General features: G+C 32.9%; 1 protein-coding gene across 2 annotated transcripts in view; it reads right to left on the bottom strand.

Annotated features, from left to right (window-relative positions):
* The window catches only part of LOC149565124 (sister chromatid cohesion protein PDS5 homolog A-like), a 246,144-nt gene that overhangs the window by 124,110 nt on the left and 106,124 nt on the right, over window positions 1-15,910 (bottom strand). For both annotated transcript variants that reach the window (XM_089818670.1, XM_089818671.1), the window contains exons 13-22: window positions 4,772-4,926; window positions 4,533-4,659; window positions 4,225-4,374; window positions 4,051-4,110; window positions 3,735-3,871; window positions 3,442-3,559; window positions 3,024-3,158; window positions 2,668-2,849; window positions 2,356-2,512; window positions 1,752-1,895 (exon numbers count right to left, since the gene is read on the bottom strand). In XM_089818670.1, the coding sequence (XP_089674796.1) occupies window positions 1,752-1,895; window positions 2,356-2,512; window positions 2,668-2,849; window positions 3,024-3,158; window positions 3,442-3,559; window positions 3,735-3,871; window positions 4,051-4,110; window positions 4,225-4,374; window positions 4,533-4,659; window positions 4,772-4,926 (1,365 nt within the window). The remainder of the gene's footprint in view (window positions 1-1,751; window positions 1,896-2,355; window positions 2,513-2,667; window positions 2,850-3,023; window positions 3,159-3,441; window positions 3,560-3,734; window positions 3,872-4,050; window positions 4,111-4,224; window positions 4,375-4,532; window positions 4,660-4,771; window positions 4,927-15,910) is intronic.

Here is a 15,910-nt window from a genome sequence, read left to right as displayed (position 1 = left end):
AATATGTATAAACACTGTAAGATAAGCTTACGAAGATTTGTATTGAGGTATGCCCCTTTTAAATTGTATAATATAGGACTTCGGTCCTGGGCAAGATTGGAGGTTTTCTTTCTCTGTTCTTTCTTACTAGTGCCCGTTTGAACAGAGAAATTTGAAACGAGTTTATTCTTTTACTCTTTTATATAATACAAAGGCTTCGGCTATTTACAGATCAAAAAAAAATATATATATATATATTATAATACTAATGTATCAAAAACAAGTAATAATAATATATTAATGAAATATAGTAGAATATTAAAATTAATAATATATTCTAATTATAACATAATAATCAAAATAATTGCTAAAGGACATGAAAGTTGAGAAGATTAGATATTTAATAGGAGAAAAAAACATGGAGAGAAAATTCAACCAAAAAAATATTGTTCAAATCTTCTGTAAACTGTCAAAGATCTAATTAAGGATCATCACATAAGTCAAAAGCTATAGAAAATTGGTGGTAACGAGATTCAATTAGTTTTGTAGACATTCAATAGATAACATTAGGATACTCCAGCATGAAGACCACCAACTGACTAGCGCTACTTCTATGGTCATCATACTGCCAAAACTTCAATTGTAAAGATAAATATACTGGGCAGAGCTTTGGAGTTTCTACTATTCTTCAATAATGTTGTCCAATTGTACAGCCGCTAATGGAAGAAGGCACCAAAGGTTTTTCTATGCTATACAGAGGATGAGATGGATTAAGCTTTAATTGTAGAGTAATTCCATGATTATTAACAATGAGTAAAGTGTTCTCTTAGTGTGATGTTGAAAGATTCCATGAAAACAATTTGTGTTTTCTGTAGGTTTTTTATGTTGAGTGATTCCATGAAATTTTATAGGATCCATGTGATTAGATTTTATCATTGACATTTTGGTTGCAGCATTGTCTGATTGATTAGCTATAGATCTCTCTCTACCTAAGAGGGAGTGTTGAAGATTGTAGCTGTGATAGAGATCTTTTTCTCCGGAAATATGGATGTTATTACTGTTATTGTCACCTTTAGCTGAAAATGACACTTATGTTTGAATGTAATGACATGTCATTCGACATGTGTTGAGGCATGAAAATATGAAGAGTTGTAATTAAGAGTCACGTTTTGGGAAATTGGTGAAACCTTCATTTGGAATGTGAAGAGTCTCTCATTAAGTTATATATATCGCATAAGTGATAGGCATTGTACACTTGACTATTTTTATAATCAATAAAATGATTTTTGTTGTGTGGCTAGGTTTTTCCCTTCATTCTAGGAGAGTTTTCCCAGGATATCTTTTGGTGTTTATTGTTTCCCCTTAATGAGTTCTTTATTGCTGTTTATCATCTTTATTTTTTGGGCTCAAAATTTTACACTTTTTGCTATAAAACCTTTCATTGCTCTTTTGAGATGTCAATTTTAAATTTGATACATTTTCTAATTGAATTTTTAAAAAATAATACATTCTTTAGGAAAATTTAATTTAAGTACTTTCTAAGTTGCTGACTTCTAGTCAATTACTTGCCGGGTTGAAATTTTGGGCTTGTCAAGTACTCTAACTATGGTCTGATCTATGAGGCAAAATACAAGGGGAATTTTATGGTCAAAGGATAAACTTAGAGTTATCATAATCTAGAGCCCATGATGTCAACAAATTCATAATTCATGTTCTAGCAGAACGGAAAAGACGATAGTGGAAAATACATTGAGGAAATAAAGCAATAAAACCTTTAAATGGACGTCTTCACTCCCTTCCGAAGTCTTGTAGTATGATGGAAATGTTATTGATATGGGACCATATCCAATGTTGACCTCTTTATCTATTAATCCTTTTGTAATCAAGAGACCAATATCGCACAAGGTATAAAGGTTCTGCATGTTAAAATCCACCCATCAATGAGTAAACAAATGATTACATTTACACAGATAATATTTGGCATAAATTCCCAAGGTAACTAGAACCATAATAGAAAAATGTCTCTTAGTATTGCTTGGGAAACCTGAAGATAAAAATAAATTAATTGATAGAAATCAATTGGGAAAGGCAAGGAAATTTAAAAATACTGAAATTTCATTAAATTAGAGAAATACATTTTTTTTAATATCACGCAAAATCAGGATTAATTTATGATTTATGATAAACTTGCAAATTTCTCTTGCTTCAAGATTCATGCCCAAGTCTACAAAAAAGGAATTGGCAATCCATTTCAAATTGAATAACCTGGCAGTAGAAGCCATGATAACATATGAAAACCCGCAATTTTTTCCAGATACTTTCTATTATAGAACAAAGTGCATTAATTGATATATGGTAAGAGCTAGAAAAACTTGCCTCTGACTTAGATTTGTCAACCGTGTCTTCCAAAATCTTAATGGTCCGAAATATTGTCATAAAAAAGGGAATGCTATCAAGACCCTTCACATCCTTTGGATCACATTGTCTTCTTTGATCCTGCTGCAGTACCACGGAAAGAAAAAAGTGCAGCTGCCTACAAGATAATACAGATTGATGTTCTAGTGAAAATGGCTATTAAACTAGCGGAAATGATTAAGTTTTTCTGCTTCAATGAATAACCAACATGTATCCATCCACAAATACAAGTAAATATTTTAGATAGGAAAAGTGAAATCTTAGAAAGCATACTGATAAAATGGCTTGAACGCTTCTCCTCTTGAACCGTAGTCTGAAGCTGGAAAATTGGGATGGTGTGCTAGAGTGTGGATCAAATAACTCAACAAATTTGCCAGCGAATCTTCATATGACTTTGAATAAAATTCAGTATCTTGTTGAATTGTCTTCATAAATTCAGAAAGGTATTGTCTAGCCTACAAAAATGAAGCCATATTTAGAATATAAAACAAATAGGGTCCATGCATAAGCACAATGAACATATGATTTCAGTCTCAACAATATTAGATTTATCAAAGAAGCATTATGCTAGAAGTGGTAGTTTAGATCTTGAGCAAATACTCAAATAGAGAGAGGAGTTTCATTTGTACCTCTAAAATTTCAAGTTTAGTTGCCATTGGTGTTATGAGTATGAATGCACAAGCATATTTACTTTCAAGATTCTTGTATTTCAGGTATTGAAGCACCTTAGCAAGAAAACATTTCCTCACATAGGGGCAAGCATCCTGAAACAAGCACAAAAGCATGCTTCCAGACTGGAATTTAATATAATGCTTGGTAGTACAATTTATGCAACATGCAAAAGTCTCCTATCTGTAATTAAATATAAAGCTTTCATAGATCAATCTATCAATCATAGGAGAAGTTGTTAAAACACTCAACCAATGGAACAGTGATCCAATCAAAGTAACCAAAAGGATAACTCCACTGTAAGGGACAAACAATATCATCAACAATATCAGTCTCAGCCATACAAATGAAAGAAATGCTTAAAGAAAAGGCAATAACCTGTGCAGTTCGCAGTGTCAAATGAAAATGCTGGGGAGTCACACAAGAATCCCACCGAATAGAAAGCCTTAAAACTGCTATCGCAGCAGAAACCCTTAGATGAGCTTTGTCAACCTCACTGCCAAAAGTAGCATAATTTTTAAAAATCAGAAAATTCATTCTCGTTTATGAATAATCATGTTTAACAAATATCAGAAAAAAAATATGCATCTAAAAATCAAGATTATATATAACCACTCCACTTTTAAGTTTGACACATGAAATTAAAGTAAATATGGTTTTGATCAATGCACCTGGACTTCACATCTTCAGATATTTCACCAGCACTGATAAGTCTTGTAAGCACTTCAAACAAATATTTTATCCCTTTCCTCAGTTGTGCATCATTGTTGGGTAGATAACTTTTTACAAGTGTTTTGATGCCGCATACCTGCAACAAATCACACTTGAATAACAATTATTTTACATCATAATAAGAATCCACAAAACATTACAGAAAAATCATAGTAGTCTAATGAAAATTTGAACTGTATACAACTAATTCTTATATTTAGGAGAAACATATGGAACATGAAATTTGAGGACTATGTATATTTTTTGTCGCTGCACCTTCAAAAAGCATATTTCACTCATGTCCTCCCATTCTGTTTTGCAAACATCAGCAGGGTTCTGGAAAAACATTAAGAAAAGCTCTCAGTGCACCACTGGAGCTAAATTCTGAAAAGTAGGTAAACAAAAATAAATGAGAAAACATAAAATTAATATTTCGTTTTGAAGTCATACACTGCTTTTGTGAAGAAGTTTGCAACAAACAAACTGGATTATTCTCTCTTCTTCAGTCTCAAAAACTGGCATTGCAATCTGAGCAATGCAACCCAGCAATTGTAATACCTTTGGTAAATGTTCTTCATTCTCCAGCATAACAAGCAGCCTCTGCATGTAAGTTGATTATTAATTGAGTAGCAAGAATCATTCTTTATAGTAGACAATGAAGATAATAAAATTAGAAAACATATCACAACATGAAGGTGGATTTTAACTAGATGAAGAAATGTAAGATGCATAAAAGGAAGACGTCTATCACATAACACCTTGTATAGTGCAGAAAGAGCCTGCAACCCAGAATCCTTAATTGTTGCTGCAACAGCTTTCTCTGCATCCATTGCCTGCTTTGTATTATCCTCTAAACACAAGGTTTTGAGCAGAAAATCTGCTGAGCTGCGTGCAAACCAATCATTTGAACAGAAAACCATAATATATAGTTATATTCAAACTCAAAGCTTGGTCAAAGAGACATCAAAAACAAAATGAAATATATGTATTAACTTACCCACTTGTCTCCAACATATTTCCGCTGATGGTCCTGCCAGTCTTTGACAAAATGCGCACAACTCCCTCTTTAATTTGATCATCATCATTTTCAAGCAGTTGAAGTAAATCCTTTTCTGAACCCTCAACAGAAGGAGGGAAAATTCCAGCAAAAAACTGAGATAATATGTTAAATTAGATGCGAACAACCAATGGCTTAAACATGACACAAAAGGAAGCAACATAGCCTGTTAGATGTCAGCAAAGGTGTAGACCAGCCTGGAAAGAAAGATATAATAAGCACTCAAAGTAATCTCTAAACAACATCACCACTTTTAAAGCACCACTGTACTTAAATAACTGAATCTCCCAGGTAATCTCTAAACAACATGACCACTCTTGAAGCACCACTGTAATCAAATAACTGAATCTCTCAGGAAACCAAACTGCATTTGTAAAATAAAATCAAGCTTGTGGAGTATTTATCTATTATATGTGATTTGTAAGGTTCCATAAAAAGTTTCAGAGGGAAAACATGTCATGCACTGAAATCAATATTGGTACATGAAGAACATGGAACTCAAAACAAATCTTAAAGAATCTAGCCACTAGCAAATATTTTGGATATGTAATGATAAGAGGATTGACCAAGAGATTGCCCTCAAAGTCAAAGTCTTCAAATTGAATCGCTAAAAGATCAAGCACATCAATGAAGCATCCAAATGAGCTAAGTCATGCTAAATTTCAAAACCCAAGGCATATAATGTTGCTAGCCTCTCAATTACTTCTCTCTCCTACACTATAGGCATTTCCAACAAGATTTTTTTAATTCTTCATAAAAGGGCCTTTAGTGTGCCTTCAAACCCATCTTAACTACACCCAAAGACCACTTTCTTATTTGCAGGGTCTACGAGGTTGTGTGTTCTTGTGGCCTCCCTCTATTTGCAAAGTTGATTTCTCAATCAATACTAGGATCAATGAATAAAGTACTGACATTAGATTTGAATAGGTCTTAAACTCTGCACTAGCAAAACACTTCATCACCAAACAAGGTGTCTGTAAGAGGATACTTGAATCCAAGTCAAAGAAGGTAAACTACTTCAAGAGAAAACTGAAAGAAGATTGAACGCTTGAACAAAGTTATTAGACTTGTGATCTTATGTATGTATGTATACATGTACATAAGTATTTATATTTGTAGTTGTTTTAATTCAATTATTTTTTCATATTCATTTTAAATAACTTTCTAGTACTTTCTCTTTTTCATCTCTACTAATTTGAGAATTATTTCTTTCATTTCTTATTTATTTTTTATGTGTTTGTAACTTTGTATATCCATCCTCAATCTCTCCTATACAATTAGCATGGTCTTTCAAAACATTTTATTTTTTCCTAGTGCTTTTTTTCTATTCTTTGCATATAAACACACATGCATACATACACACATATGTACATACCTACCTACCTTATATATACATACATACCAAAGTAACGAGAATCGGAATCGTATCGGAATCGGCACAGCCGAATCGAATTGTGAATCGGGGGTGAATCGCCGGTGAATCGGCGATGAATCGGAAAATTTGAAAAAACCCTTTAAATGTAGAGATTTTAACAATTTAAGAGTTATTTCATGCACCCTTTATTGAATATAACTTAAACACACTCTAACATCATCAAATAGAAGTTGAAACTTAACATATATAAACATGGAAGTTTGTGTTTACCACATGGGGTAAAGAGTTTTTATAAGACAGCTTCACATCCAACACCTACTCCAAGTGCTTCAAAGCATATCACCCCTCTCGAAAGGCTTGCTCTATTGTTCTCTCCACCACAGACACTCCATGCCTACAACAGCTTCAGGTCTCATCAACTGGTGAGACTTCCCACGACTGATAACTGCAGCGACTGGGGGTCTAGGGGGCAACGCCCCCAACGGGGTCGAGGGGCAGCGCCCCCATCGCCAAAACCAAATTTGCACTCTGAAACCCACACAAAACTATATGGAACACAGTGTTTTTGTGATTTTCTTCTGATCCCACACTCTTTCTGGGAACCGCTGATGTTTTACTACCTGATTATGTCTTTCCCTTCCCTTGGGCATCATCCGTTATGCATTCTAAACATTTTTTATTTGTCGTCTTTTTTTTTTTTTTTTTTATAACCTATGGTTCTTCTTTTCTCTTTTCCTCTCTTCTAGTCATGCTTAACAATTAGAAGGCCCTTTAGGGTTATAACAAAGAGGAAAGGTAAAAAAGAAAGCAAAAAACATAAGTGATTTTTTTATTATTTCCAACTAAACATGCATGCTGTTGCCAGCCGATTTTTGGCGATTTCTAATGGCGATTCAGGCGATTTTTTGAGTGAATCGCCGATACATGCGATTCAGGCGATTCACCCGATGAAATCGCCGATCACGATTTCTGACTCCAAAAAAATCGGGGTGCATGAATCTGGTCGCTGAATCGGCGATTCACGCGATTTCAGCGCGATTCTCGTTACTCTGATACATACACATACATACATACTACATATAGACATTGATCAATTCATACATAAATAAATACATGTAGACATACATACAATCATCACTTCATCCAGAAACATTAATGTTCCAAGATAGAAAGAGAGGTAGTGCAAAGACATGAGTAAGAGACAAATTTCATAATTAAGAAGGGGTAAAAAAAATTAGAACTCCAAGCCTGTGTAGGCCAATATGATCTGTAGGTGTTTCTTAGCACAAAAGAGCTAGAAATTACAAAGAGCACATGGAAATATTGAAAATACTGATCTTAGCTTTTGGGAGAGGCAATACATGGAAAGTTTGAGGTCATATCTTGAAAGAGAATTTATGACATGTACACTGAAAAAGTTGCTTGAGGCATTGTAACATCCCCATATTTGCTCTTTCCTTAGTGTTACATTTCTAGCAGGATTGGCCTATTATTTAGTTTCTTATAGATCAATGTATTGCATAGGGAGCCCATCTAGGGGTTAAAAACTAACACAAGGCATCTTATGAGTTGCGATTTGGAGTTTATCCAACATTGCCCAGGGTTAGAAAGAATATCCTAAATTTTAGAAGCAATTCACGTTTTATAGAGGGGGGGCCTAATTTAGTGGAGGCAACGATAGAAGGTTTTGTGAGCAATCTTGGATGTTTAAAGACAGTTTCCTAAATTCTACAAAGATTCCTATTCTTTAGGGGCAATGGATAGTTGGTAACATTCAACCAACTACTTGGAGGCATCACCAAGTGACCATGTGCAATGTTAGTTTTCAGATTCAGGTGATCTAGAGAAGGGGTTCGAAATAAATATTACATATTCAAGTTAATAAAGTATGAACTCTAATGCTAAATCTAAATAAATAAGTAAAAGTACTTTAATAAATATTTTATGGGGCAATGAAGTTGAATATTATAATTCAAAGTGACTTTTCGAAAAACAAGAGGACGGAGTTCCGTCATGTTCCTATCATAATGCTATTTTCTTGAAGTAAAAAATTATTCAAAATCTTTACACACTTAAATCCCAAGCTCGAGTTCTTTGAGCAATTATTGTAGAACTAAAGTAGTAAATGTTTTGACAAACAATAATAAGATAAGATGAGATAGATAAGATAATTTATTAATGTCCAAGAAGAGACCACAAAGAGAGTCTAAGGAACTGCCACTACAACACAAGATAAGCTAGCAAACAACAAGAAACCGAATAGTGTCTGGGTAAAAGCAAAACCACCAACAAACAAACAAACAAGAGCCAAAGGAAACCACTCATCAAAAACTAGGTGTGCCTCGATGCAGAGATGAAATCTAGGACCATAGGATGCAGCCCAAGGTGATAGGAAGCCTTGTGCCTCCACTAAGGAGCCCTAGAAGTAAAGAGTTTCTGCCTCAAGTAACCTCTGTGATGTCTCACAGAACCTGTGTTCTCAGGAGTTAAAAGATCAAGCAAGAATTTGGTACCCCAAGTGGGAAAGACCATCAAGAAGAAGTGATGATCTAGTCTGTGACTTGTCTCCAAGGAGACTGAGTCTGAATCTGAAGAGTGTGGTCACGAAATCTCGAAATCTCTTGAAGGTAAAGGGCCAAGGACCATTGATTGGTACACTCGAAGGAGGGAGATCAACACCCTCTAAAAAGGTACTAGAAGGTCCCTCTAATCTCATAGAAAATGGGGCAATGGAAGATAGTCTCTATCTCAAGCTCTCCCATGTCATAAAGCCAACAAATCTGACCCTCCCTATCGATTTGCTAATCTATCTAAGTACGAAGCCAATGAGAGCCCACTCTAAAAGACCCTAAGGAGATACAAAGTGCACGTATCCAACATCAGGATAGGTAAGAATGTCACACGATAACCCCATTCTATATGTCAAGAAACTTCTCAACATAGAGGACCATCCTCGACCACAATCCCCCCCAAGGGTATCAACCAAGTCGTACAGATATACTGTAAGGAGCCCTGCTGGCTCACTCAAAATTCAACTTTTATTGTTTGACATTTTGTCAAATAGTTGGCAAACAAAGTCCTCATTTTTTTCTTCTGTGTATGGAAGAGTTTGTTTTTGAAAATGAATAGTATGCACGAGAAAGTCAAATAACTAAACTTATGACAATTATTTCTCCTTACAAATATGTACAAGATCAGGAAAATATTTATTAAATTTAAATGTGCAGCTTTGTAACTTCAATAAATAATCACCATTTGCAAGAATGAAGGCAGCTCCATTGTTATGATAATTCATAGTCACAAAACTCAAAAGCACAGATCCAAGAAATTATCACAGCTCCCTTCAATCTAAACTCTACTACTTTCAGAACCGTTCGCAGCTTATGGAATTGCAATGCTGACGTACTAGGGGAGATTGCAGCCAATAGAAATGTGATTCCAACCCAAGATATTGGATGCTGCTGCTGGAAATTCAATGCTGCCTCTGTGATTCTGATTGCAGACACTTAATATATACTCTAGATGCATCAAAGACAGACTTTAATTGCAGAACTATAATCCCCTGTGATAGCCATGCATATTCCTACCAATTTGCACAAGTGTTGCAGAAAATTCAACTCTGTGAAACTCATTCCAATTCTCCAAAACACAGTCAGATAATTAATTGAATGGTATACAACAACATCATTCAATTCTCAGATAAATCTCAGACCAGTAATAAGCATATAGAGCACAATTAACCTGGTGTTTCACAGATTCAAATGTGCTAAAATGGTGAGGAATTCACAGTTCTCCAACAATGTTGGAACCCTTGTTTCAATCTCATCTCCCAACACAAAGTTATCAAATGCACAATAAAAATTATAAGCAATAGAATGGTTCGATCCTTGCAAGGCATAATATTTATAACATTTCAATGCAAAGGCTTCTTCTTTGTCTTTCTCTTTATACTCAGGCACATATTTAAATAATAATATTTATGATTTTATCAACTCCCGTTGGCTCCAAAAATGACCTTTTCATCAATATCATGATATTCTGACACACAAGGCCATTGTTTGATGTGCCCAAGATTTAAAACATTTTAGCCCAGTTCTAATGAGCTATGACACTAAGGTGGCCAATATACAATATCAAAAAAAATAGAAACCTTAGCATATTTAATTAAATAATAATCACAATTCACCCCTCTTGCAAAAATGACTCTAGAAGCATCAAAATTGAAATCTGACAACAGATGGAGTATACTGCCGATAAATGTCCATCCTAACATGTATGTTCGACTCTTGGCAGGAAGGGAGGAGATGAGTAGGTGCATCCAAGGTGTACAAAGAAGTTTAATTTTAAAGCACTTAGTAGTTGAGCCTGCAGTCCTGATCGAGCTATATGTGTTATGGTAGAGAAGAGGCAATAAAAATGAATAGACTTCTATCAATAAGCTAAGTTGCTGAATTGGGGATCAAAATGGGTACCAATACATGGGTACGAAATGAAATGCTAGTACGACAATTTTTTTAGGGGCTTGGGTACATTTTTTATGTCCATACAAATATTTATGTATGTATGTATATATATATATAGTCAATAACTATATATTATTGATATAATACTAATTATGCAATTATATCTATAGTATATATAATTAATGTATTGTTCTTATTTGATTAATATGTGCAAAGTACATTATATTTGATTTTTATTATATTTTCTTCTAATAGTTGTATTTATTATATTACAGTATATAAATTATGATATTATCATTACTAAATGAGCTCATTAAAAAAACATTATTTTTTTACGTTTGGTGATTATAATTGTAGATGTGTTTAATTATTATAATTAAAAAAACAAAAGTAGTTTTGTCACCCACACATTTTCAAAATAAATAGAACAAAAGCTATAATTGTATGTATTTGTTAAATTATTATAATTAAAAAAAGTAAATTTATCATCAGATATTGTCAAAAGGAAAAAGACATAAGGAAATGGTGATATGACTATTGCATGAAAATGAAAAATATACAAACATAAGAAAAATTATTCAATCTATTTTAATTTTTGATTCTCCTTGATTGATGTTTTGACCTTTAAAAATGTGATCTCATCCTAATAAGGCAGTAGAGTACTATTATCCAATAGGATTATAGATAAAAAAAATTCTTTATTTAAAAAGAAATTTGAAAAAACTAGAAACCTTAGAAAATATAGCACACTTATTTTAATTCTGCATAGTGATTGACTAATGCTTTGACATTTAATCAAATCTAGGTGAATGCATTAGTATCCTGCCTATGACAAAATTAATAAGAGCACTTTATCATTGTAGCTTAATCATAAATAAATAAAGTGCATTGTAAAAGTACTTTATAATATTTTAATGAAGTGTTAATAAAGTGGGTGACCATGAGTTATGCCACCTAGGGAGAAGAGAACAAGTAGTTTAAACAAATAAACATTAGCAAGGTAGCTCCAAGGTGGGAATGAATCTTCTTATATTATTTTGTATCAAACCCTATTGTAGCTTGAGTCTTTGAGATGATAAGAATTCTTTTGGAGGAATTGGATTTTGATTCTATGGGTAAATGCAAGAAGTTGAGTACCAAAATCGTGGAAGTCTTAGAGGAAAAAATTTTGTAGCTTGAAACCGGTACTTGTTTATCAAAAAGCAAGTACCTGCTTTAGGCTTTGATGCTCGATCCTAAATTCAAAAAACTAGTACACATTTTATTTCAAAATAGGCACATGTTATTTTCAAAACAGGTACCCGTTAATTTCAGAACGGGTACCTATTTCTAAAAAAATCAAAAAAATAATATTTGCTGCCTACAACCTCATTTTTGCCCACTATTAGAAATGGGTACCTGTTTTTAAATGAGTATCCATTTCTTAAAATTTGAATTTTACAAGCCATGGGTTGCGTTGAATTTTGGCTTGGGATAGGTTTGGTAGGACCAAGCCTATGCTTGTGCCAGTGAAAAATTGGCAAAGCCACAAGAACATGAAATTTCTGCCTTGCCGCAATTTTTTGGCAGACTTTTCAAATGAATTTATTGATGAAACAAAAACCCAATATAGTACTCTTTGTCTAGATTCAAAAAATGTAAATTTTATAGTGATAGGAATTTTTAGTATTTTTACAATATTTATTAATCCAAATTGGTACATAGAATTCAAATAGTACAGTTAACCAAAATTTTAATAACTTTTTTCATTTTACGTTTTTGGAAAAATGAATTATATGTCATCAATCAACATAGAATGTCCTTCAATATTTAAAAAAAAAGGAAATTTGAAAAAAAGTGAAGCTTTGATCAAATTATGTTGGTCGTACACTAGAGGTTTTCAAAATCCACTTTATGGTCAAATAAAAATTTATATAAAAAAAATATTCAAGAAAAAATAAGTCAAAATATTCTCATCAATCTTTGGTGTGTTAGGTACCTTTCCCCAAAAGGAATAAAAAAATTGTAAAGTTTCTATCAGATTTCAGAATATTTGTTCAATTTCAGTATAATGTTGACAGTTGGTGTATTTGATTGCAGATTCGAATGACAATGAATTGGTTCAGAATGTATATATCACAATATTCTTCAAGTTTGATTTATTCTCCTTCAAAACTACCTTGTATTAATAGATTTCGATACTTAGCAAGATTGGGCAAATTGAATATATATATATATATATATATATATATATATATATATATATATATATATATATATATATATCATGAAAAGGTGTGATAGTGAATGGGCATTTCTCCAAATGGAGACATGACCATTCACGATCATACCCGGTCGGAATTAACAAGTAATAATGATCAATCAAAGATCATTATATGTTTACTATCGATAATGATATCGATAACTAATATGGTGTTGATCGCAGCCCAATTTGAAGCATTCAAATCAATATTGATTCAAAACAAGGATCGATAAATATGAGATACCACTGTGATACGATCAAGATATATATATGATATCGATTATAATGCAGAGATCAAGAACTATAAAATGGATAGAATTCAGAATATATATACATGTGCATATATCAATATATATATATACACACACACACACACACATATGTATAGATTATGATATCAATTATAGATATTGTCTAACCAAAGCTACAAACTTTAACACTCCCTCTTAGCTAGGGAAGACAAAGTATAAGTGTGTGTGTGTATATATATATATATATATATATATATATATATATATAAGTTCTTATTTTGTTAGGAAATATCACCTAACTTGTCATATTCTTAAGAACATAAAGTCTCATGATATTCTTTTCAGTTGTGTGTGCACAGACATTGAGTCTCATGATGTCTACCATAAGAGATCATGGTATATCCATAAATATTGTGTCTCATAATATCCACCATGATAAGAGAACATAATGATCTTCTATAGATATTATGTCACGTGATATCTATCAATATGTTCTTTTAACTATCATGACTTGTCCATGAATATCAAGTCACATGATATTCATCATGATAGTCATCTAATCATTATAAAGTCGTCACCTTATAATGTTACAGTCAACATTTCATTATAAAAGATTGTCACCTTTTAATAATGTACATAGGATAGGCCCATAAGTCATAGAGTCACATATATGACAAGAGAGTTTATACTTTAAACATCTTTATTTATATTAATACAAAATCTACAATTTTGAGACTTACTCTCATAAACTCACATTTCAACCATACCAAGTTTCTTTCTGAAATGATCAACTTTCACCTTTGGAAGAGGCTTGGTGAGAATGTTAGCTATCTAATCACTTTTATTAATATATTCTAATTGGATAGCTCTTCTTTCCACCATGTCTCTTACATACTGGTAAGGGATTTCTATATGCTTTGATCTATCATCAAATACCGGATTCATGGATAACTTGATGCAACTTTGGTTATCACAGTGAATAATGGTAGGTTTTAGAGGCTCACCGAATAAAGTCACAAGCAATTTTCGAAGTCACACTGCTTCTCTTACTCCCATTGTTGCTGCAGTGTATTCTACCTCGGTTGAACTTTGAGCGACTGAAAATTGCTTCCTGCAAATCCATGAGATCACAGTTGATCCTAAACTGAAACATCCTAATGTGCTTTTCCAGTCTCTTACACTTCTAGCCCAATCAGAATCAGTATATCCATGCAATTCCAAGCTGGTATTCTCATATTTAAGTTCATACCCAATAATGCCCTGAAGATATCTTAATATATGCTTCAAAGAAACAAGATGTGCTTGTCAAGGTTCACACATGAACTGACTCAATACATTCACAACATAGCAGATATCTGGTCAAGTAGTCACAAGGTACATCAGAGACACAATTATCTAACTGTATAAAGTGGGATCGATAAGTCTGGATTCAACAGTTGCTTCCTTTAGTTTGTGTAAATTGGTTTCCACAGGTGTTGACATAGGTTGACAGTTCCACATTCCAAATCATTTTAGAATATCAATTGAATACTTCTTTTGATTTAGAAAGATGTTTCCTGAGTTCTGACGAACTTGCAATCCAAGAAGTAATGAAGAATTCCTACATCCTTCATGTCAAATTCAGAAGTCAATTCTTTCTTACACCAATTAGTGAGGTGGTCTTCTCTTGTAATCAAAAGGTCATCAACATAGAGGATTATAATCAACATATCACCTTTAGTTACTTTAAAATAAAGATGTGAGAAAGGACATATGTTTTGAATATAGATTGTTGTATTAGCCGCTTCAGCCCAAAATGACATGCTCAAGTTTTGATCATATATCATAGACCTAGAAACTTCTACAATAGTTCTATTTTTTCTTTCAACAACTCCATTCTATTGTGGGTTGTAGGGAACTTTAAAGTTGATCTTAATCCTAGCAAGTTTGCAAAATTCTTTAAATATTTTTGAAGTGTAAACTTTCCCATTATGTTTTCTTAGAACTTTGATTTTCTTTCCTAAAGAGTTTTCAATGATAGTTTTGAATTCTTTAAATTTTCTAAAAATCTCTTCAGATTCTTTGCACTTAAGGAAGCATATCCATGTCTTCCTCGAAAAGTCATCAACAAATATCACATAGTACAAAAATCCTCCTAAGGATGGTGTTGACATGGGTCCACATAGGTTAGAGTGTACTACTTCTAACACATCTTTAGTTTTTCTCAAATTATTAAGAAATGAATTTTTTGTGTTTTTCCTCCAGGCACAACCTTTACAAGATTCATTTTGAATTTGACTTAATTTGGGCATTCCAATTACCGACTTATCCGATGTTAGGGCACAAAAGTTAATATAATTTGGGCATTCCAATTACTGACTAATTTTATATAATGGTATTTAATGGTAATCGTTATTTGATTTTGGTTTACCAATATTGGATAGAAGTTGTTTTGTGGTAATGTTATAGAGGTATCTGTGGACTAACCTAGGTGGTTGCAGAAGCATTCCTAGTTGATTTCAATCTCATTTTTCCAAGGTATGTAGTTTTCAATTTCTATAATAATTTCATTTGATGGTACTTCAAGTTTTTTTTTTTTTAAAGTTAAGAAATTTTGTCTACTAATTTTTAACGGTAAATCTTATTCACATGATCATGAAATGATATAACTGTCTCCCTATGAAATGAAGTTGTAACTGTATTCTTTGAATATGTTAGATGTTAATTTAGACCCGGGAAAATCGGATGTTACACTAGACCTCTAATTTC

Source organism: Cupressus sempervirens, chromosome 3 (assembly GCF_028749045.1).
Source record: "Cupressus sempervirens isolate cs-2001-9-10 chromosome 3, ASM2874904v1, whole genome shotgun sequence".
Taxonomy (NCBI): Eukaryota; Viridiplantae; Streptophyta; class Pinopsida; order Cupressales; family Cupressaceae; genus Cupressus; species Cupressus sempervirens.
Note: the sequence above shows the minus strand (reverse complement) of the source record. Positions and strands in the feature narration are given on the sequence as shown.